Consider the following 21,889-nt stretch of genomic DNA (forward strand, 5'->3'; position numbering starts at 1 on the left):
TCCAGTCCTATTGGATAATGACTACTTTTAATCGATGGCGGTCAATCAGCACGATAGCTTGCTCCAACAAGTTCAAATCGCGTGGACCTTCCACCCCATCGATCCAACAGATTGCAACATCTCGTATGATTCATACGTCGCGCACTTTTGCCGGTGGTATAAAGGATGAAGGCTGACATTCCCCACGAACTTTCTCCCACATCAAATTGGACCATTTCGGGACCATCTTAATTACGGCAGTACTGCTGCCCGGTCTCTTTTTTTGTTGTCTAATTCTTGACTTGAACATACACAATTGCAACACAGCACAGGAACACTATGACTGTCACCAAATCTTCCTCAATCCTGATCATCGGCGCAGGCACTTGGGGCGCTTCAACTGCCCTTCACCTTGGTCGCAGAGGATACACCAATGTCACCGTCCTAGACCCTTACACAGTGCCCTCAGCAATTTCAGCTGGAAATGACGTGAACAAGATCATCTCCTCGGGGCAATACAGCAACAAAAAGGATGAGATTGAAGTTAACGAAATTCTCGCCGAGGAGGCATTCAAAGGCTGGACAACCGACCCTTTGTTCAAGCCATACTACCACGACACTGGCGTTGTAATGTCTGCTTGCAGCAGCGCCGGTCTGGATCGCCTCGGAATCCGAGTAAGGCCGGAAGAGGAACCTGATGTTTCCGAAGTCACGAAGCCGGAGCACTTCCGCCAACTGGCCCCCGCTGTGCTGAAAGGAAACTTCCCGGGGTGGAGAGGCTACCACATTCGTTCGAACGCTGGCTGGGCGCACGCCCGAAATGCCCTCGTGGCCGCTATACGCGAAGCAGAGAAACTTGGTGTTAAATTCGTAACAGGCACCCAAGGAAGAGTCATCACCCTTATCTTCGAGAACAACGACGTCAAGGGCGCAGTCACCGCCGACGGAAAGATCTGGCGCGCGGAGCAAACAGTTCTCTGCGCTGGCGCAAATGCTGCGCAGTTCTTGGATTTTAAGGACCAGCTCCGCCCAACGGCATGGACACTCGCCCATATCCGGCTCAAACCTGAGGAACGCGCGCTCTACAAAAACTTGCCGGTGATTTTCAACATTGAGAAAGGATTTTTCTTCGAGCCTGATGAGGAGCTCGGGGAGATCAAGATCTGCGACGAACATCCGGGATACACTAACATGGTTAAATCTGCGGATGGCCACTTGATGAGTTTGCCCTTTGAGAAGACCCAGATCCCCAAGGAGTCTGAAGCTAGAGTCAGAGCTTTACTATCGGAGACCATGCCTCAATTAGCCGATCGCCCATTTAGCTTCGCCCGCGTTTGCTGGTGTGCGGACACCGCAAACCGTGAATTCATCATTGACCGCCACCCTGAACACCCGTCTCTTGTTTTGGGATGCGGTGCTTCCGGAAGGGGTGAGTATATGCACTCGATTACCTTCTGTTTATAGTTGCTAATTAGCCCTCGTCCAGGTTTCAAATATCTCCCCTCAATCGGCAACCTCATTGTTGACGCCATTGAAGACAAAGTCCCAGAGAAAGTTCACAAGCTTACGAGGTGGAGTCCAGACATTGCTGTTGACAGAAAGTGGAGGGACACTCTGGGGCGCTTTGGAGGGCCTAACCGTGTCATGGACTTCCATGATGTCAAGGAATGGACTAACGTGCAGAACAAGGATACTGCGAAGCTGTAGAGGAACCACTATATGTATAGATAACTAATGATAATCCACCTACTTGTTAAGTCACGTTCTATTCGTAGCTCTCGGGCACAGTGATGGTTTTCCTTACTATTCATATACACTGGTTTGGATAACAACACGGAATCCGACACACAACTAAAAGGGTATCATTAATCTAAGAGAAAGAAAAAAAGCACTCTACACCCGACGTGGCGAAGATGAAGTTTCACTAAGTTGGTAAACTTCATCCTCAGCTCCCCACTGACGGGACGGAACCCCAGGTCTCTGCACCTGTTGTTCCTCGTCACTGGGCAGCTTGTGAAATCCCTCTTCGCCGGCCATTCCAGCTTTGTCGTAGGGCATGTCGCAGATAACGGACCGAAGAGAGGGATAGTAGCGACGGTACGAAAAGTAGGAAACCACAGTCCCTAAGATAGAACCACATGTGACATCATATACATCATGTCTATAATCATCGAGACGAGAAATCGCAATCATCAATGCGCAGAGAAAAGGCACAAGAGCCACAAGGCAGCGGCAAAGATCGGTCCTTGGTCGAAATACATGCATTTGGCCGGACAGGAAGCTGGTACAAAACACCCGTTAGAGATTTGTTATGTTGAGAAGCCGATTTGAGGGTGAGAACTAACAAGGACAGATATCCCAGCCCGCTAAATGAAAAGCTGCTGTGGCCGCTCGGAAAACTTCTCCATCCTTCCTGGAGAACATGTTGACTCGTCTGGGTACATACAGTCCAGGCAACGAGCTTGTTTTCGGGGGTACCCCTCTTCGGAATGCAGCGTGAAATTAAGTCAGGGCGAGGTCGTCCCACAGCATTCTTGATTATATCCGTGAGCAGCGAAGTCAACATTAATGCGACCAGGAAACCAAGTATAGTTACTTGGACTTTGTAAGGCTTCGGTCGGAATGTAGCAGCCCACAAGAGCACTATTACGAACGGAATGACGCCAGCGTATATTATGGACCATACTGCAGTATAATGTCAGTGCTTAGAGCGCAACGTCTCGGTATGAAAGACGCTCACCAACGGGAACTCTTTCCACTACAGCGAAGGGATATTGGATGGCCTTATTGTCGAGCGAAAACAGACGATGAAATGGGGTCACAAACAGCTGGATCTACATGCGAGTATATTAGCAGACTGAGGCCAGTAAATCAGAAAAAGAAGGCACCAACCAAGATCCAACCTCCTACAATGCATCCTAGTGCCAGATAGTCAACCGCTGGAAACGATCGCTGATAGAAACGAGCGACAGCGCCGGCTACACCGGATTGCGCTGGGTGAGAAAACGATGCAGCGGATAAGCCACTACGAGGCATCTCTATAGTGTTAATTGATGCTTAGGTTCAAAGACATGACAGTCTCTGTGAGACAATTAGGATAGGAATTCGAAACGCTTGCGACAATCATGCGAGACCACTGCCGCCTTTAGACGCACGGACCACCGCTACTCCCGCGGTATCTCCGCATCGCATTCCCAGACACTTTACCATCACAGCCAAACTACCTCGTCACAACCTCCCATCTTCCCGTCTTTGAGTCGCCTTATCGCGCATTCAGACATTATTCTGGAGTATCATTACAGAAAGCAAAAATAATGGCCGACGCCGGACAGCAACGACCTCTCACAGCTTTCGCTCCGCCGCCTCCTTTGTGGAAACACTTCACGCCGGATAATCTCAAAAAGCTAGACGAGATCAAGAAAAATGCATCCAAAGGCGAGGACGGAAAACCGCAGAAGAAGAAGTGGACGCCAACTGAATTGCGGGCTCTCGACGTACCACCAGAGCTTCATTTTCTCGTTCCGCCAGAGATACCCAAATCAGGCCATTACAGTGTATTCGGAGAACTACAAAGCGTACGTATATTGATTGCTCGTGTCTGTCACTGTGGATCCTAGCTTACAAGCAATTACAGCTCTCCACGGCTCTCCCTTCCCTCCAAGATCAAGGCATTACACAGCTTTATCCTTCCCCGCCGACAGGTGACGCCGACCGGGAACAGCCCTCAGAGCCTTCCCAGCCACTGAATCACGCGTATTATCTCCTCAAGATCAGCAAATCGTTGCTTCTAAACTTCCTGGAATTCGTGGGCATTCTTTCAGTAGCCCCTGAGCAGTTCGAATCCAAAGTGGAGGACTTGCGCAATTTGTTCATCAACGCGCATCATCTTCTGAACCTGTATCGACCTCACCAAGCGCGGGAATCTCTCATTCTGATGATGGAGGAACAGCTGAGTCGCACCAGGGAGGAGATTCAGCAAATGGACAAATTAAAGGAGGAAATTACTGGGGCCCTCGAACAACTGAAGAAGGACGGGGTTGACGTGGACGCAGCACCCATCGAGGCTCCTGATAATGACACGAAGAAACCCAATGTCTCAGAAGAAAAAGCAATTGAAGATACGCGCTTGGTCTGGGAACTCTTGGATGAAAACAATTGAGGCTGAACTTTTGGTCAATATGAAGCACCTAGTTCCCAGCTTCTCAGTCGTCCGATACCATGCCCTTCGTGCATAACAAGTCTATTGTGGTAGCGTTGACTACATCGTCTACGCTCTGAAACCCACAGAAGTAGCAGCAAGGAATGCATAGCTTGAGTCAACAGTCCAATACGCCGTTTCTTTCGCAACAGTGATCAGTTCCTCGAGCGGGCAGTCCGCAGTGCCGGAATGTGGCAGTTTGTCCTACAGTGCAACATGCGCAGCCCCCAACAATCATCTAATGTGAGCCTTCGAGCATCTGTTTTCGGCATCCTTGCTTGAGCTCCATCCATATCCACTTTACATAGCGGAGCATGGTTGATCCGAAATGGTCACGTGCGGCGCTAATTACGTGCATTTAAATCCCACCAAATTTTCTCGTGACAACTATTTTCATGTTGACCTTCATCCACACCTCGACATGAGCAGAATAGTCTTGTCTGCTTGGCTTGATGATGCCTGAAGAATTGGACTGTTTTGAGTGTCTATTCGGCATTTTCGACAAACAACTACTCCTTGCAACTTGTAACAAGCTTGGTAAGTTTATACTGTTGTTTTTACCTTCGCTACTATGATGATTATGCCAATTATTCTTTGTTTCAACCCCATCTGAGAGCACACAAAAGTGCTTTTTGATTATATCTGTGCATATAATATCTGAGAATTCGAGCTACAAGGCTTGATTTTGAAAATTTTCTTTGCAAAACATTGTCGATGACGTGAACCTTTTGCTGACTGTTTTCAAATAGGTTTCTCCAACGATTACAAAGCCATTGGTAGTCATGAATATAATATCTGCAATTTACATTATACAATCTTGATCATTCTTCATAGTCTAAGCCTGTAACATAAGCCCTATGTTGTAATAGTTGTATCCCACAAGATGAATCTGGGAGTAATCCACTCAGTCGAGAAATCCCGAGAAAATTAGTCACAGTACGGAGTACCAAAACAGCAAAACCAAAATATAACCACACGGTACCATCATTTTTCAAACCCGCTAGGTATATACCATCGGTCTCCCGAAAGGAAAAAAAAAAGAAAAGAAAAGAAGACAAAAGCATAAAATACGCCTGACCCAAGACTTGAACACCCATATATACCATACCTACCATAACTTCACACCCCATAACCAGTCCAGTCCCTAAAGAATACCCCAAGAACACCGCGACCTAAGCCAAATCTAACGAGAACCCTCATTCCACGCTTTTTCAATAGCACAAGTAGCAAGTCTATACAACTCGGAGACGAAGTCGGCCACGAGCTTGATGTGCACGATCTCCGCGACTGCGAAGGGCTGTCGCGAGAATAATCGCTCCATCATACCCGTTGCTGTTCGAAGGAGGCGCACGTCCTTTGTGGCCTGCGGGTCGGATGGGTTCTGGAGGATGTTGCAGAAGATTGCGAGGAGGGCGGACATGGGGTAGAAGATTAGGGTCCTGGGTGGTGGTATGTTAGCTTGGGATTGGATTGTGGATGTAGGTAGGTAGATCTTGTGAGGCTTACCAGAAAATTCCGTCGACGAGGACATGCTCCGCGGCTTCGATGTAGAGGAGGGTCGAACGACTGGCTTCGACGGAGAGCGCGAGGCTGGAACTCACGCCGTCCATCACGCCGCCTTGGCCCTTGGCCCAGGATTTGCAGCGGCTGCTGGCCTGGTGGATGATTGTCATGCAGAGGTGGTAGTTTAGGCGCAGCATGACGGAGTGCATGCTGACGTTTGGGTCGGGGGTTTCGTGGGAGAAGGACAAGGTTGGTCGCCATTCGAGAGGGATGGACATTCGCCAGCGCTCCAGCTCGTCGTCGAGCTCGCGGATGTCTTTTAGAATCTCAGCGTCGGTTTTCTTGAGAGCCTTGAATGAGTAGAGTGTGCTGTAGGCGCGTGACTTGATGATACTCAGGCGAAGGTCGACAGGAAAGAGCGGATATCCTGTTATTTCGGTCCTTGGTATTTCCTTGGCGAAATGGTGTACCTTGATGTCTTCGTACAATTGTTCGACGTAGCCGGTTGGCAACGTTAGATCGCAGTTTTCGTCTGTGAACATCTGGGGTTGCCCAATCCGAATGCAGACATCTTTCTCAACGGTGAAGCAAAGCCAGAAGATAATTCTGAGTTGCCGTTGTACTCGAGAGCGATGGTCTCCGGCAGTTGTTTTTGGGTATTCAGTTTCGTCTGGAAGGGAAGTATGAGCACCTAGCATGAATAGCATGCGTGCTACAAGAGTGCCGAAGTAGTTTGCAGATTGCAGGCTACCGGTGATTAGCTCGTACAAGGCCTGGTTCAAGGACTCATATCAGTGGTCAAATATAAGTAGTAGTGAACGATGCCGATCAGATGTACGACTCATGATGAAATGGCTTATGCTTGCCAATCCAAGTCGGGGCGAGGAAGAGATGTAGGAGGGACAGTATCATTTCGAAGCTTACCAGTGATGCAACTGCCTGGACACCATCCAGTGTTGGAGTCCCTTGCAGAATCTGGGGTATCAGAAGATGTGCTTTCATAAAGTATTTCTCGCCATCAACAGGTGGGGGCTGAAGTGCTATCCCTTCATGACAGGGTTCCATGATAAGAGACGAGAATGCCATAAAAGCAAAGATGCACGCTCTTAAACTTGACTCTGCGTAGCAAGAATCGGGCTGAGGCTGCTGATAGACGGCATCGATGGTCTCCTGGAATAGCTCTTTGTCCACAATGGGAAATATGCTCTGCATAAGGGATAACCGATATCTTTCAAGATGAAGCTCCACGACGGTTCTATCCGGAAGATCAAATATAGCCCCCGTCTGCAAATCGCTGTACATTGCACATGTATTCAATGCACGTTGTTTCTCCCATGGAGGCCTAGTAGGACTTAGCTTTTCGACGTCGACCTTTTGCCCAGTTCGCGATTGAACCCATTCCTGGCCCTCGGGTAACAAGAACGGGATGCCTGTGAGCTGGCTCACAACGCTCATCTCTCGTCCTGCGAAATGGAGTGGCACCGAAGACGGTAGGGGCGATTGGCCGTGCGACGGTCCAGGCAACCTTATCCCGAACCCACTCGGTCCAGAAGAGCTAGGAGACACATTGGGCGCTAGAAGGGAGATTGTCAGTCCTACGATGTGTGCATTTGAAGATCAGGCAGACAAACTGGGCTCTCTGAACAGGCTATCTGTTAGGAGTTTCTCTATCCGGTCGATGCGCTCGGCCAGGCCGGTAGTTTTTTGTTGACTGTAAGATAGGGTGGTAAGTTAGTGTCTTGTGGGAAATGGTGGTTTGGCTTTTCCTATGGCATACGTATTTGCATTTGTCTTATCTTTGCGTCTTTTATGTATGACTCGCTCAAATGTACATGGGATATTGTGGTGACTACACCAGTTACACTGTGGCACAGCTGCGTCACACTTGATCTATGCATGGATAAGCATTATGCCCACAGCCAGGGACACTGCAGTGATACCTTGCGTTTATAGCATGCGTCACAGGCTCTCGCTGTGCGCTTCCTAGGCTGTCGGGTTTCATCCTCCGATCTCTCGGCGGATGTTGGAGACGGATACATGGATAGTCAGCCTCCACAGAGACTAGCAGCAGTAGTGTGAAGAGACTCCGATCGATCAACGTCGTCAATTTGAGAGGCGGGACCACAACGGGGGAGGCGAAAAGGAAGTCCGACTGCCGCTGACTAAAGATAACAGAGACAGAAACTTCATTAAAGATAGTGTAAGGGGTGTTGGGGGGACCCAAAAGGCAAATCTTTTTGTTTTAAAGCATTTTCTATAGGGGATTGATCTATAATATGTCGGGAATTTTTCTCTCCGTGGCCGAAACCCCGACAAGGCCCGAGGGAGGATGACAGAATCGAGACATTTCATCGAAATTCGAAACTGCAGAAAAGTTTAGTTAACGACGATCTCCCCGTGACTAAGCGGTGATAAGATCCCCATTTTCATATTAATCAATCAATCAGAACGCCTGGTGACGGGTCTAACTCGTCCCAAATTTCGGGAACGCTCACCTTAAAAGCCACAAGAAGTTAACTATCGCCGACCAAACCGTAATGTCTATCCACTAATTGTTAGTTGCTGCCTATCGCAGAGCTGAGGTTGTGCTAAGCTTAGATAACTTAGTTCTATTTATATATATAGAAGTAAGACAGGAGGCGTTCTATTACGTTCTCGGTACCCCTTCCCATTGAGCTCACTAAATACTAAGCTTCGAGTCTTAGGGCCTTCAAGTTGTACAGAGATGAGTAGGTGAATATATGTTCGGACTACTAGTCCAGATACATCAGGAACGAACCTAACTCTAGTGGAATATAGCAAACACAAACGTATCGTGCGGGGATCTGCAAAAGGCCAGCCTGCAGCTTATGCGATTATGGTATCAAACGTTGAAATACAAAAACTATTCGAAAACATGTCCCTGTAAAGCCAGCCACAAGTATCGCGCAAAGATCTGAGGTTGGCGCTGAGTGAGATCGGACATTGTGTTCAAGTTTGGCTCATACTGTACAATCCGGTCGCTGACTACCGGATAACGCAACAGACAATCTACAAAAATCAGACGTGACGCGCAGTCGGGATATGATCAGTACAATGACAACAGGAGTCTGTCTTAGCGTGAGCTGCCAGCAAGCTCGTCATCATCTGGCAAATCCTTAATGACGTCTTTCAGGATCTGGATCAATTCGTCAATGTCCGGTCGATCTGCTGGTTCGACTTGCAAACACTTCCGAACGACATCCTTCACAGGCGCACTGATCGTTGTTGTAGCATCTTTGCGAGACTCATCGCCTGCTTTGCCCTTGCCCTTACTGGTACCAGGTTTCTCATCAGGGAAACGCCAGTCTCCACCCAGGACGCACATACTTAGGCTACCACCGGTCTCCTCGCTACGTGCTTCAAAGGGGCTCTTGCCTACCAAGCAAGCGTAGAGAGTACACCCCAAAGACCAGATGTCGACTTTAGTGTCGATTATGGAGCCGGTCTTCACATCAAAAAGCTCTGGTGCTCGGTATGGCATCGTACTATGCTCTGCAGCAGTATCTTGGACTGCCAAAGCAAGTGAACGCGAAGTGATAGCAATGGGGCTGGGGGCGAGGGAACCGAGATCCATCAGCACTGGTGTTTGTCCATCATCATCAATCATGATGTTGCCTAGTATTGTTAGCTATGTGGCTTAGCCCGCGGGGTTGGCAATAGGGGGCGGGGGGGGGGAGTTCGTCTACCAGGCTTGATATCTCTATGTGCGTATGGGCGCAAACCTCCGTCTTGCACGCCTTCTTGACTCCTTGTGACCTCATCATCCATCAATGGTTCGTTCTCGGAATCTTCATCATCTGCCACCTGGGTTGCTCGGCGCTTAGGCTTGCTCATGCGCATGGATGTATCGACCTCTTCGCCTTCCCTTCTTACTGCCTTCGCCTTGCGAGTAGGCCCGGCACCGCTCTTGACACGATATTGATGCATGGCCCGGAGCGCAGTGGCGACGCCCAGCATCAGCACCATCAATCGCTTCTCCGGAAATCGAGTTTGGTTGACTAGGTTGGCATTGATGGCATCCTGTAGATTCCCTCGTTGATAGTAAGGCAGGAGGATATAAACAGTCTTCGACCCGGCTTCTCCGCCATCGGCGCGGAACTTCGAACCTGACTCGGTGGACACAGAGTGATCAATCGAATGGATGATATTGGATTGTGATGCGAACAGATTATAGGCCTCTACCTCCTTCAGTGCTTGAGAGACCGACTCCTGACCAAAGGGGCATCGGATCTTTTTCAGCGCAAACAGCTCCGAGGTGGCTTTGTCTTGAACTAGGTACACGTAGGAGAAACCACCCTAACATTGAATTAGTAGGAGCCCGATAGACTAAGACTAATTGAACTCTAATATCTTACCTCACCCAGAAGGCGGAGCATTTTAAAGCTGCGATTGTTGATCTTGAGCTGCGGCGTGCTGGGGAAGCAGCACATGCAATCGGTAAAGTTATACAGGAGGTCGAAGAAATATTGCGCCATTTTCAATTGATCACGCTCGTAACATCCAGCTAGACTGTCGAATCAATGCGCACTGTATGGTTTGATCTGTTTATCGTGGTGCTGAGTCGGTTCCTCCGCAAGGCCAGCCGATGGTTTGAATGTGAGCGGAGACAGGGAAATGAAGAGAGGAGAATAGGTGCGGCAAGGGAGAGAAGGCCTGTATGCAATCGAACCGCAAGGAAGAAAGTTCAGGAGATTGTATGTTTTGGAATGAAACGCAAATTGAGGAGAATACCACTTATGGAGTGGTAGATCTTGTTTGGAAGTATACTGCTGTGGTTGGGAGTAAGCCAGAAATCAGCCAACTGATAATGATGAGGTGGAAGATATGATGAATAATAAGGCCGAGGCGGCTGTAGTAGCCCGTGCAACCAGTACACCTCGTTACGTCTACAGAACAAGCAGTACACAAATTATACATTAGCTTGCAATCAACACTCACCAAAAACGCTGTGACATTGTATATATTTAGTACTACGAAGGTTCATTTATGCTGATGTTATGTCAAAGATGATAATATGACCAGAGAGTACTTCATTGAACACGTTAATTGGGTTAAATTGAGACTTATTGATAGATTACGACAATACTAGCCCTGAATTGGGCCAGACAATGCAGTCTAACAGTCTGACCAGGGAGATCAAAGGCTTTTCCATGTTGATGGAGTACAGTCAAACTACCGTCAATGTTACCAGTCACGTTCATCGGACATGAGGATCATCGGGAGCAACTGAACACAGTAGGCGGTCTGGGCCAAAAGATCCCTGCACCCTGTTGCCCGAGCAGGTGGTTGTTGTCTGTATTGTACAGTAACTGGCGGTAAAGCCACTAAACACTCACACATGGGTGGAGCATGAACCCATGGTTCGTTCGTGTGGTTGTTTATGTTTGCTGCAATTATCATTGGAACTAACCCCTGGGATGCATGTTGACAATTCTGGGGATGAATTGAAACAATTTGTTTTTACATTGACTCGAGAGAAACTGTGTGGCGATCGACTCAATTCTTTCTTCTTCGGTGGTCCCCTCGCTGCCCGACCAGAACAGGAAGAAACCAGCGCAGAAAATCCTCCGATCCTCCTAATTACTAGTTTGCTCAGACTATCAACATTATGACTGCCGGTCTATGATCAGTCACGCAGTTACCTCCGTCTTCGCAGCTTATCCCTTCATTCGATATCGGACTTGTTTTCTACGCTGAGTTCCTTTCTTAAACCTCGAATGATTTAATATCCCGCTTAATACTCCCTCGTCCCCTCGGTCAAGGTCAATCATTTTCTCGACACCCTGATGGCGCCCCTCGACGACATCCAGGTCGGTGACCTGGTAAACGTTCCCGGGGGTATGTATGGTACTATAAAGTATCTAGGAGGGGTGGCTGGCAAACCAGGGAAATTTGCTGGCATTGAACTGGCAGCTGAGCATGCCAGACGAGGGAAGAACAGTGGAGATGTGGAAGGGAAGAAATACTTCTCAACCTCCACCCCGGGATCGGGCATCTTCGTGCCCATGAACAACAACAAGTACGTCACGAAACGTTTATCAGCGCCCAGTATTCCTAGTGTAAACCCTCCGACTCCCTCCCGACCCATCAACTTCAGCAAATCCGTCGGCCCGGGTCTGAGCCCCGCGGTTCGAACCCCCCGTCCTGTGAGGCGACCTTCACTTCCACGAGCTGAATCCCCACGGGGCCCGCCGCCCTCAAAATTGAGTCTCACTGGATTACGCACTCCGTCTGGGGCCTCCAGAGCCGCGAGTTCGAATGGCCGCCCACGGAGTCCAGTCAAGGCGCCGTTCCGCACGTCGACCAGCCGACCACCCTCTCGCCTGAGTGTAGACGATGACATCCAATCTACGAGGTCCTCGGATATTCAGCGGAAAGCCATGGCTGCGGAGGTGCAGGAGCTGACAGACCAGGTTAGGAGTCTGGAGAAGCAGCTCCTGGACCGCGACAGACAGTTGGATGAACAGGCAAACACGTTAGCCGAATTCCACAGAATGCTAGAGGAGTTTGAGGGGTCAGATTCTCTTTCCATTCGCGCTCAGCTGCGTGAGAAGAATGAGAAGATTGCTCAGCTGACGACGGAGTTCGACCTCCATCGGGCCGATTTCAGGAGCACTTTGGATACCTTGGAAGTGGCTGCAGCCGAAACTGAACGGGTATATGAACAGCGCCTAGATGAACTGATGCAGCAAAATAAAGAGCTGCAGGATCGAGGAGAAGATGTTGAAGCCGTTGCTAGGCAACTAAAGCAGCTCGAAGAGTTGGTCTCGGAATTGGAGGAGGGTCTGGAAGACGCGCGCCGTGGGGAAGCCGAGGCGCGAGCAGAAGTCGAATTTTTACGGGGCGAGGTCGAACGAACGAAGCTCGAGCTGAAGAAGGAGCGTGAAAGCTCTTCTCATGCGGTCGGGGATGGGCAACAGCATTCAAGAGAGCTCGACCAGAAAGATGATGAGATCCGCGGTCTGAAAGCTATTATCCATTCTTTAAGTCGGGGTGACCCCGATTTGCATGCACTTGAGCAGAATGAGCTCGGAGCTCCTCAACTGGAATATGATTCAGAGCATGTAGCTCACTTGGAACGGCGGGTCGAGGAATTCGAACGTATGACGGAAAGGAAGACTTTCCGTATCGAAGAACTTGAGCATGAACTTCAGCAGTTACAGCTGAATGGTGACAGTCGTCCTCGCAACCCCGCCACTAATGGCTCGCACTCCTACCACAAATCTTCGAGCTCCATTGGAAAAATCGGCGGTGAGCATGCCGTCAACCATGCCCATCGGTTATCTGACCGCACCGTGGTCCCTGGTGACTGGCATGATCAATCACAGCATGATGACCAATATCAGGCTTACCCCGGACGACTCCGCAGCACTTCGGAATCTTCTCATCAGCGGCTAGAGACTATGCACGAATCTGATGCCCGCTCTGATGACGGCGCTTCTTTGTGGTGCGAGATTTGTGAAACCGGAGGTCACGATATCCTTAGCTGCACGAATATGTTTGGCGCTGAGCAAAAGAACAAGAGCAACACTGATACCAAGGAGCCCTCTCAAGAGGACTCAACTGATGAAAAGTTCACACCAGAGACGTCACCGGCTCCCGAGTCTGCACAATCCAATCATGAGGATAGCACGACTCCTCAGAAAACCGGCCGAGATGTCGTTTTGGAAGGGCTGAAAGGGGTCGCGACGACATCTTCCATGGCTCCCGTGGCAGGCAAGGCGAGCGGAGCCGTTGATGAGTCGAAGTGGTGTGCACTCTGTGAAAGGGATGGCCATGAAAGCATCGACTGTCCATTTGATGATTAATGGGGTTCGCTGGTTGAAATATTGGTGTACGAGGTACATGACCCAGGGATCAGTTCTTTCTGTGGCTTGATACGCTCCTCGCAATGTGATGTGAGATGACGTTCTTATCGGTTAGCGAGTCCGTTCCTGAATTATTTTTAATAATGGGTTGGACACATTTTCTTTTCTTGGATGCGCTATACACTGTATTATTCCGGGTCTTTTGTTTTCTCCGCCCTTTCAGTTGCTATCCTGACTCTTTTACTATATACCAGCTTAGTTTGTGTGAACCTTACAGAGTACGCCGATCATATCTGTTTAACAGCATGTTCTCTTTCTATGGTCATATTGAATTTTCTTCGCAAGCGTCACTCGTTCTGGTATGTTTAATCATTTTGTACTTTTGTGTCTGAAACCCCTTAGAGCTGGCCACTCTTACTTCCATTCGTTGTTCACATTCTGTTCCCTGGCATTCCTCTTACCCGTGGTCAGTCTCAGCCTAATCTAGACTTATACATACATCTTCATCAGACTCTAGGCAGGGTGATGCCCTTGCCCTTCCATTTACAGGTTCACCCCTCGCTCTCTTTTGCTTAAGGTTCTAGTAGTCTCCACAAGACATGCTATGCAGGATTTGCCTCTGTCCCTTTTCTTTCTCGTACTTGTTACCACCATCGCGCTTTGCTCACTCAACAAAGAATAATGAGCATCAACCACGTCGAGTCTGTATTGACTCACACCATCTAGGGCAGGAGATTCAACTACTTCACCACTAGTAAGTCAGGCCTAGGTACACATATACTTTGAGGTAATCAGTGTCACTTGATTATATACGCAATATAAACCGCCAAGGCCTCTAGAAAACAAATATAAGCCTCTTCAAATTCTTTCACATACATGTAACAGATAGTGTCGAGGTATAAAGAGCTTGAGTTTAACAATTCTTTCAACAGTCCTTGTGGATCACTAGGATAGACAGGTTCCAGGAATCCTTCATTGACCTGTAATTGATACATACCCTTCTACCATATAACCAAACCCGTTTCGCTCATACCTTTCTGAAGGGATCCGCTATTCCCAGCGAAAGACAATAATGAAATGCAAAACTTGACCAAGGGCAAGGGGATTCTGGACGCATATCGAAGTGGTGTAGTACGGCAGCATGTCCACCTCGCCTGCCACCCGTTGGTCCTAGCATAGGACGGCGAATCGGATTCCAGCCTTCAGAGGTTTAGTCCAAGGACTTAGAAATAAATCTTTCTCAGCTTTAATGTTTGCATCCCAGAGCTGTTGTCGCCTACTACCTTAATTTGTATGTTCTATTTGCCGGGGTGGCTGATTCTTTGCGCATTTCGAAGCAATCTACTTTTCAACATTGACTTGATTAGGAATGACGGTTTGGCACTCTGATTAGCTTCGAATGATTTCTTAATACTATCAGTTTCAATATCCAAAATATGCATATATATATTCTATTCTTGGGGTAGTCTCTGTTCCGAGGTACTTTTGGCTTTTGAGGTAGAACTTGCTGTAACCTTAAATAACGAAGAAGTATAGGTAGATCAGTTTGAATAATTCAGCTTTTTGACGCCCTCTAATATTCTCTTTCAGTCGGCTACTGACACCCACTCACTATCTTATAGGCAATTATCATCGTTATCATCATCATCATCATCATATACACTCCATAAACTCTACATATTACATCAATTATCAAGTTGTTTTAGGAATCATTCCAAGCATCGACTACTCAAGGAACCTGGGAGGCTGTACTAGTTCCCCCTCCTTATACTTCGTTTCCGCAACAGTACCGCAAGCCTTGCACGTCCGTTTTTCCTGATCCGCGCCAAATTCTTCAACAACCTCTTTCACCTGCGTTCCCAGGTCCGTACACACAAAACGCTTCTCCCATACAATCTCCCCACAGCTCTTACAGTACCACCGCAGAATATCAACCGCACCTTCAGCTCTAGGTTGCTCCATCACAACACCCACGGTATCCTTGAACCGCACCGGACAGTGAGGCGTGTTGGCAGGTAGCAGGAACAGTGAACCCTCGTGGATGGGAATGTCTTGGAACACTGGGGGCGAAGCGGAAGTGTCGACAGTTCTGAGAAGCATTGAGCCTCGATACTGGTAGAAGAACTCTGGGGTTGTATTAATGTGGTAGTCCGTGCGGGCGTTGGGACCGCCCACGATCATCACTGTGTAGCCGGCTGTTGCCGGGGAGGAGGGGTGGTAGACACAGTAGTTGTTTACTGGGGGTTGTAGAAGGTGCGAATTGGCTTCAAGCCTGTAGACACATGGTCAGTTCAGTCATGGCATAATTATGTAGCTTCTATAAGATCTTGTCGCATGTTGTGACGCATTGCGGGGGAGGGGCAATGATAATAATATAGATGATAGAGCACGGATTGAGAAAGTACCATTTGGGAATGTTCAAAGCCGGGGGAAGCATTTTGAGCAGTTATTATATTAGCACTGTGCACCCTTCTCAGTCTAAAACACCGTCTCGCAAAAATTCAAAGTCGTAGAGATCGGCGGAGGGGTGAAGACGCATAGTTATCATGCGACATTGATAATCACGCTCGGAGATAAGCGTTCAGCTTAAGCCCGGACACCATGGCGGAACATCATTTCCCCGACAGATTTTCTCCATCCAACTTTTTTTTTTGTCGGTCAAATGTATACAGCTTCTGATTGCGACATTGCTGGCCCACGACGGAGATACAGCGATTCTCCAATCAAGTAATCATGGCAACTTCACAACCCCCTCTCCGCTTTACCGGTCATAAGAACTTTGTGTATCGCTTGGTTTTTGCAACCTTGACTGGCCGTACGGTGCATATCTCTCAGATCCGCCCTTCCTCTCCTACCAACCCTGGTCTTGCTCCGCATGAGATTTCCTTTCTTCGTCTTCTCGAGGCTGTCACCAATGGTTCTCAACTTGAAATCTCTTATACTGGAACAATTGTTGTCTACAAACCTGGTCTTATCACTGGAAGTGGTGCAGGAGCAGGCAGCGGTGGTGTAATCAGACATGAGCTCCCAGCAGGTTGTAATCGCGGTGTGAGCTACTACCTTTTGCCTCTCTGTCTTTTAGCCCCATTCTCCAAGGCTCCTGTAAAGGTTCTCTTCACTGGCCCTGGTGTGATCACTTCATCTACGCCAACGGGTGATATGTCCGTGGACAGCGTGCGAACCGCGATCTTGCCGCTCTACAATCAATTCGGAATATTCAACAACATCGAACTCCGCATCCTACGAAGATCTAACCCTGGACATAACGGCAGGGGCGGCGGCGGAGAAGTTCAGCTGGTCTTCGGCCACCAAGTGCGTCTCCCGAAAACTCTTCATCTGATGAACCCGGGTAGAATAAAGAAGATTCGTGGTGTGGCCTATGCCGTCGGTGTCTCAGCTTCCAATAACGCCAGAATGATCGAAACCGCTCGTGGTGTTCTCAACCCACTTGTGCCGGATACTTACGTTTTCTCTGATGTGTCCTCTGCCCCGCTGGTTCCTGCCCCAGAGAAGAGCAATCCTTCGGCTAAGAAGAAGATCGGTCTTGGATTCGGTTTGTCGCTTGTTGCAGAGTCCTCGACTGGTTGCCTCTTTTCTGCGGATGTGGCATCCCCGCCTTCGGGTGGCCAGGCTCCTGAGGATATTGGAAAGCAGTGCGCTTATCAGCTGCTTGAAACCATCTCGAAAGGTGGTTGTATTGCTCCCGCAGCAGCAGCGACCATGCTGGGTCTTATGACAATGGGCTCAGAGGATGTTGGCCGGATTCAACTTGGCCGTGATGTGATTGCTGACGAAGGTGTAATCCAGCTGGCGAGAGACTTAGCGAAATTTGGCGCACCTGGCTGGGGTCTTAGAGAGGCTGCCGGAGAAAATGAGCGTGGTGACATCGTTGTCAGCGTGGTTGGACGGGGTATTGGAAATGTTGGACGAAAGGTTGCTTGATTTCGCGCTCGCGGTGCGAGCCTCACTTTTATTCGTGCGGTCATTCTGGTCAGCTGCCGCAAGTTTACATTCATCGATAATTGGAGGTTCAATAGCCAGGTAACAGCCTTGTTTCAGAATTCGACTATTTGACAGCCGATCAACATGAAACCCGACCTTGGTACCCGAACAGCATGGATCCTCGACGGCGTTTCACAATTCGCGATCGCAGAGAGGCCGATTACACGTCACTTCTTGTCTCTACAGGTGCCTGACCTCGGTAGTCGGACGGTGGGATTTGAAAATACCATGCGCTTCTTTTCACCGCTACCTTAGACCTGCGCCACGTGTCTAGGGCCACGCCAAGACAACACCTGTTTTCCACACCGCAGCCGGCGTTCTGACATTTGCGCTTCACATTCCAAAGAGATGTCGCCCCTTTGATGGGCCCTTGCAGTTTTATGAAACGCTTAGTTGTTGAATTTCAAATGATACCCACTGTTTTTCTGGTGCTTGGAATGTCCACCTCACCGCTAGGTGTCTACCCCATAGTGGGCATAGATCTCGCATTTCAGGGCTAAGAGTATGTTGGGCTTTGATTCTGGTGATCATGAGTCACACCTCGTGGAGAAACTGTTCCTGAATCCTATGTATATAAACGGCATCAATGGAGATCTTATACTTTACTTACCCTGCTGTATTGTCTTTCACATGACTCATCCCAGTCTATATCTTGCACTATGTTTCCTATTCTTCTTTGTCTGATGTCTGCGCAATCGCCTCGAGTTAACCAACTCAAAAAGTGGCTCAGCAACGAACCGGAGATTTTCCCTCACCGATTACAGCGCAAGCCCGGCTGTCCATCTGCCTGACCACGACAAGGGAGAGATGCCATGGAAGTTTAATTCGTGGTCATTCCATGGCTATGTCACAGCCGGATTGAAGAGGGTTATAAACCCCTCAACGCCTCATTTGATATACTACGTACGGACGCTTTAAACGCCTTTCACCAAGAGTCAGTCGCCCCTTTCGATCGAATTTTTTGGCCCTCCATTGTCAACCCCTCGAAATTCGAAGAAAGATTCGAGTATAAGTTCCGTGAAGACTATGGAACCCTCGGTCACGCCCCCCTGTGGTTGAGCCTCGAGGAACCTCGATGTTGTTCTGGAAGCGGCGAGCACAACACGCCCTGCCTTGCTCCTTCCATATTCGGAAATACGATGTCACTCAGGAACGCACCACTACGGCGAGTCCACTTCCGAGGCCCTTCCTAGTATCATCATCCAGGCATAACCTCAGTCTGTCTCGCTGGTGCCTGGACCTCGACGCCCACCCCCTTGCTTCCCTCTTCCCCTCCCCCTCCTCGCCCCAACAACTGTTACTCTTCCACCCTTTTGCTTCCTTCGCACATTTGGCCTTAACATGGACTCACTAGGGAACAGTGTTTGTAAGTCCTCCTAGAGGTGTCAGTCAGCATACTCCTTTACTACTGATGAGGCAGGCCGACCGAATTTGACTCCTGTTCCAAGTTAGCTTACCGTCGTGGATGTTTCAATTTCATCAAGCTGGCCTGCTGGTAAGTCTCATGGAGATGAGCGCTATTGCTGACGACGCCCTCTTCGGCTTATAGGCGACTATCTGTTTGCTTGGAACTGGATGGGACTCGGTCCTTTATCTGCTCAACATTCATCTTGACTCGCCGATCACTCACCAACCGAGATCTGAGCTGCCTCACCTCTCCCTGAGCATTATGCCTGGCACCGTGGGCAGGCCCAGTAAGTGACAGAGCTTGTATGCATACCTTCCCTCGATGCACCATGCTTCGATACTGACGGCTGTTCTAGGCTGGCTAAAAAAACTTCGCCCGCATCGCCGGCCAGCTCCCTACGGGGACATGCTCTTGTTCGTCCACACCTTCCTTACTTCATCTACATGTTTCTAACCAGGTAGCTAGGGGACAAACGCCAAATCAGCTTCATGATTCACATGCGTCTTTCCAGGACTGACTCCTGCCTCCTTCACCCTCCACATGCCTGCCACCGCGGCCAGGTCCAGTAAGTGACAGAGCTTGTAAGGATATGACCTCCATTCTCTGGCACAACGTATATACTTATGTGGCTTAGGCTGGCTAAAAAGACCGCCCGCACGCTGGCATAATCTCACCATTACGGGGGCAGGGAGCAGGCAGACGCGACTACACCCTGGTACGACTTCACAGCATTGAGCCATGACACGCCTTCGGTCACCAGAGAACAGCCCCTCCCACTAGCTGCACCGTGGCAAGCCCAGTAAGTGACAGAGCTTGTAAGTGTCACTACATCTAGTACTGGGTTCCTCTGCTGACTGGGCTCTTCAGGCTGGCTAAAAAAACCCCGCCACACCGCAGTGAAGCAAAGATGATTGTCAGGAAATGTAAGTTTGGTCTTCTTGCAAGCCGACTGCGTGTCTTACCAGTGACTCAGGGTTATGGTCAACAAGATACCGTCTTGTACTGATGGTCTTCTCAACCTGTCCTACCACAACGCCTTGTGCGTCCATCAATTCTAAAGACCGGTCACACCACTTCTGAACAAACCAACGTGGATGGCCGGGGATAGGAGTTGGATGATATGGCTGGGGGATGCTGGCATATTCCTGTCTCGAGGTTCTTTGTAATTAGTTCTCTGGTTGTACCTTTTGTGTTGTCATTCTCTTGTTATTCTAGTCCTGGTCAAGGTTTTTACCCATAAAATGGGAAGTTTCCCTTGACCTAGCGGGTAAAACCACAACCTGAATTGGGGGGACTGGCTGTGACATCAATCAATTTCATTCAAATAACGAGTTGCGATGCTGTAGGGGTGTAGGTCGCCAGTGAAATCATTAGCATGTTGTGGATTGCGATAACAATTCTACTCTTAGAGCTGCTATATTAAGAGTCTCTAGGCATGGAGCCAGGGAAGCAACAATCTTATATGTAATCATACGACATGGGGCTTGCATTCTCCTGTTAAAACTTGCTTTGTTGTTTAAGCTGACCTCGTCAATTGCTGGCACACTGGCTGACGTCCTTCTCGTCCTCTCTCGCCCGAAAGCAATGTCTTTCCAGCTTCCGCATTAGGGTTCCGAGCGAAAATACTAGGCACTGAGAATATCGGTGAAGCTCGCCAAACAGTCCATCCCCAGCCACCCAGAGCTTCAACAACGCCGAGTCCACCCTTTTCACCCACGACAGCGGATTATCCACTTTTGTCTTCAGTTAACTTCGTGCCCGTTGCCGCGTCATTAAAGCTATCCAAGAATCACTCCACCATCTCCGCGAGAAATCGCTATAAATAGTCGACGCGGACAGATTTAACCTTGCTATAGACGCCGCGCCCAAGACGGCGGGATCAATTATCAATTTACATCACCAATGGTTGGCTCTTGGTCTATACGTTTGCGACTTCATTGGTGCCGTGAGTGGGTTTGAGGTTGGGATGAGATGGCTGGGACGTGGATCCTGACAAGGCATCGAGCTTGGCTTAACTGTGGTGGGCTTTCCAATTCGGATGTGAGGTGAAGCTGTGAGTGGGCTTGTGGTGTGGCTCTCCTTGTTGGTTTGGCTTGGTTCAAGGGTGTACAGAGTTTGTGCGTACTCGATATTGTTATTTTGAGAATTTGGGAGATGGTGAGCGCGGACTAGTATGATTGGAATTGGCGACTATGGGTGTGTAGTTTGACCTAAACTGCGGCTATAGGTCCTCTTTCATGCATTCCTGCAATCATCAAAGGAAATATAATAACTGTAGAACGTATGAGGTTCCAAAATGGTTTCAAACATACGGCATGAAATGTTTTGTCCGTGATGTCTGAAGCACGTCCCCAAAAAGGAAATCAGGGGATCCACCGACGGAGTTTTCTTGAGACGTTGGAAATAGTTTATGCTTAATAGCACGATTTAATTTATTTCTTGCTAGGATTGCAACGAACATGGGGGTGTTCACCGCATAATTATATACTGCACACATACATCAGTCGCAGGACCAAAATACGTGCAGCACAGATTAATCGATGCATCATATTGCTTTCCCTTCGCTCAACTTCTACTATTTAGTTATTCATTTGGCAGGCATTGGATCAGAAATCCCCATTACAGGAAATTGGTAACGATATATTCCCTAGAAATACCTCGCGATTCGCCTACGATGAATCATTCGACTGCCAGCTCACTGGTTTATATTAGTTCCTCTTAGAGAAAAGCTAGTAAATTATGAATAGTATCAACTAAAGTAAGTGCCAATCCAGGTACAGCACTTGACAAAGAAAAGAAAAGAAAAAACTCTTCAGTTGGGTCCTGAGGAGGCTGGCAAATGAATGATGCATCGGGCAACAACCTAACGGCAGACTAAAATCCTTAGTGCCGCCGAGTCCACCATTCGCCTTCTCCCGACCCTCCGGACGAGCGAGCTGTCTGGTCCCCGCAGTGGCTCGCGTGAGGCTT

At 48.8% G+C, this 21,889-nt stretch overlaps 9 protein-coding genes across 9 annotated transcripts; 5 read left to right on the plus strand and 4 right to left on the minus strand.

Moving 5' to 3' along the window:
• Positions 1-318: 318 nt before the first annotated feature.
• On the plus strand, positions 319-1,686 carry F9C07_4460 (fructosyl amine: oxygen oxidoreductase; the record flags this gene model as incomplete). The annotated part of the gene is made up of 2 exons (XM_041291622.1): positions 319-1,408; positions 1,466-1,686. 2 exons carry the CDS (start codon positions 319-321, stop codon positions 1,684-1,686), a joined length of 1,311 nt encoding a protein of 436 aa, XP_041144131.1.
• Positions 1,687-1,729: 43 nt separating this feature from the next.
• On the minus strand, positions 1,730-3,126 carry F9C07_2281553 (PAP2 domain protein). The gene is made up of 4 exons (XM_071510512.1): positions 2,872-3,126; positions 2,720-2,813; positions 2,325-2,664; positions 1,730-2,260 (listed from the first exon to the last, which is right to left on the minus strand). The coding sequence occupies exons 1-4, from the start codon at positions 3,013-3,015 to the stop codon at positions 1,873-1,875; spliced, it is 966 nt and encodes a 321-aa protein (XP_071364845.1). The 5' UTR covers positions 3,016-3,126; the 3' UTR covers positions 1,730-1,872.
• Positions 3,127-3,293: 167 nt separating this feature from the next.
• Positions 3,294-4,138, plus strand: F9C07_4462 (mediator of RNA polymerase II transcription subunit 7; the record flags this gene model as incomplete). Its single annotated transcript, XM_041291623.1, has 2 exons — positions 3,294-3,554; positions 3,614-4,138. The coding sequence occupies 2 exons, from the start codon at positions 3,294-3,296 to the stop codon at positions 4,136-4,138; spliced, it is 786 nt and encodes a 261-aa protein (XP_041144133.1).
• A 1,222-nt stretch (positions 4,139-5,360) lies between these two features.
• Positions 5,361-7,719, minus strand: F9C07_2201513 (Zn(II)2Cys6 transcription factor; the record flags this gene model as incomplete). The annotated part of the gene is made up of 6 exons (XM_041291634.1): positions 5,361-5,616; positions 5,684-6,453; positions 6,605-7,254; positions 7,312-7,391; positions 7,458-7,570; positions 7,621-7,719. The coding sequence occupies 6 exons, from the start codon at positions 7,717-7,719 to the stop codon at positions 5,361-5,363; spliced, it is 1,968 nt and encodes a 655-aa protein (XP_041144134.1).
• Positions 7,720-8,774: 1,055 nt separating this feature from the next.
• On the minus strand, positions 8,775-10,176 carry F9C07_4464 (serine/threonine protein kinase/TGF-beta stimulated factor; the record flags this gene model as incomplete). The annotated part of the gene is made up of 3 exons (XM_041291635.1): positions 8,775-9,316; positions 9,388-9,997; positions 10,057-10,176. 3 exons carry the CDS (start codon positions 10,174-10,176, stop codon positions 8,775-8,777), a joined length of 1,272 nt encoding a protein of 423 aa, XP_041144135.1.
• Positions 10,177-11,487: 1,311 nt separating this feature from the next.
• On the plus strand, positions 11,488-13,509 carry F9C07_4465 (putative Noc1p protein; the record flags this gene model as incomplete). The annotated part of the gene is made up of 1 exon (XM_041285681.1): positions 11,488-13,509. The coding sequence occupies one exon, from the start codon at positions 11,488-11,490 to the stop codon at positions 13,507-13,509; it is 2,022 nt and encodes a 673-aa protein (XP_041144136.1).
• Positions 13,510-15,234: 1,725 nt separating this feature from the next.
• On the minus strand, positions 15,235-15,946 carry F9C07_4466 (3-hydroxyanthranilate oxygenase; the record flags this gene model as incomplete). The annotated part of the gene is made up of 2 exons (XM_041291636.1): positions 15,235-15,781; positions 15,915-15,946. The coding sequence occupies 2 exons, from the start codon at positions 15,944-15,946 to the stop codon at positions 15,235-15,237; spliced, it is 579 nt and encodes a 192-aa protein (XP_041144137.1).
• A 296-nt stretch (positions 15,947-16,242) lies between these two features.
• F9C07_4467 (RNA 3'-terminal phosphate cyclase) lies at positions 16,243-17,451 on the plus strand (the record flags this gene model as incomplete). The annotated part of the gene is made up of 1 exon (XM_041285682.1): positions 16,243-17,451. One exon carries the CDS (start codon positions 16,243-16,245, stop codon positions 17,449-17,451), a length of 1,209 nt encoding a protein of 402 aa, XP_041144138.1.
• A 1,401-nt stretch (positions 17,452-18,852) lies between these two features.
• Positions 18,853-19,925, plus strand: F9C07_2104354 (uncharacterized protein; the record flags this gene model as incomplete). The annotated part of the gene is made up of 7 exons (XM_071508974.1): positions 18,853-18,877; positions 18,960-19,006; positions 19,061-19,205; positions 19,385-19,484; positions 19,608-19,718; positions 19,787-19,842; positions 19,885-19,925. The coding sequence occupies 7 exons, from the start codon at positions 18,853-18,855 to the stop codon at positions 19,923-19,925; spliced, it is 525 nt and encodes a 174-aa protein (XP_071364846.1).
• Between the last annotated feature and the right edge of the window lie 1,964 nt (positions 19,926-21,889).

This window comes from Aspergillus flavus, chromosome 3, assembly GCF_009017415.1.
Source record: "Aspergillus flavus chromosome 3, complete sequence".
Taxonomy (NCBI): Eukaryota; Fungi; Ascomycota; class Eurotiomycetes; order Eurotiales; family Aspergillaceae; genus Aspergillus; species Aspergillus flavus.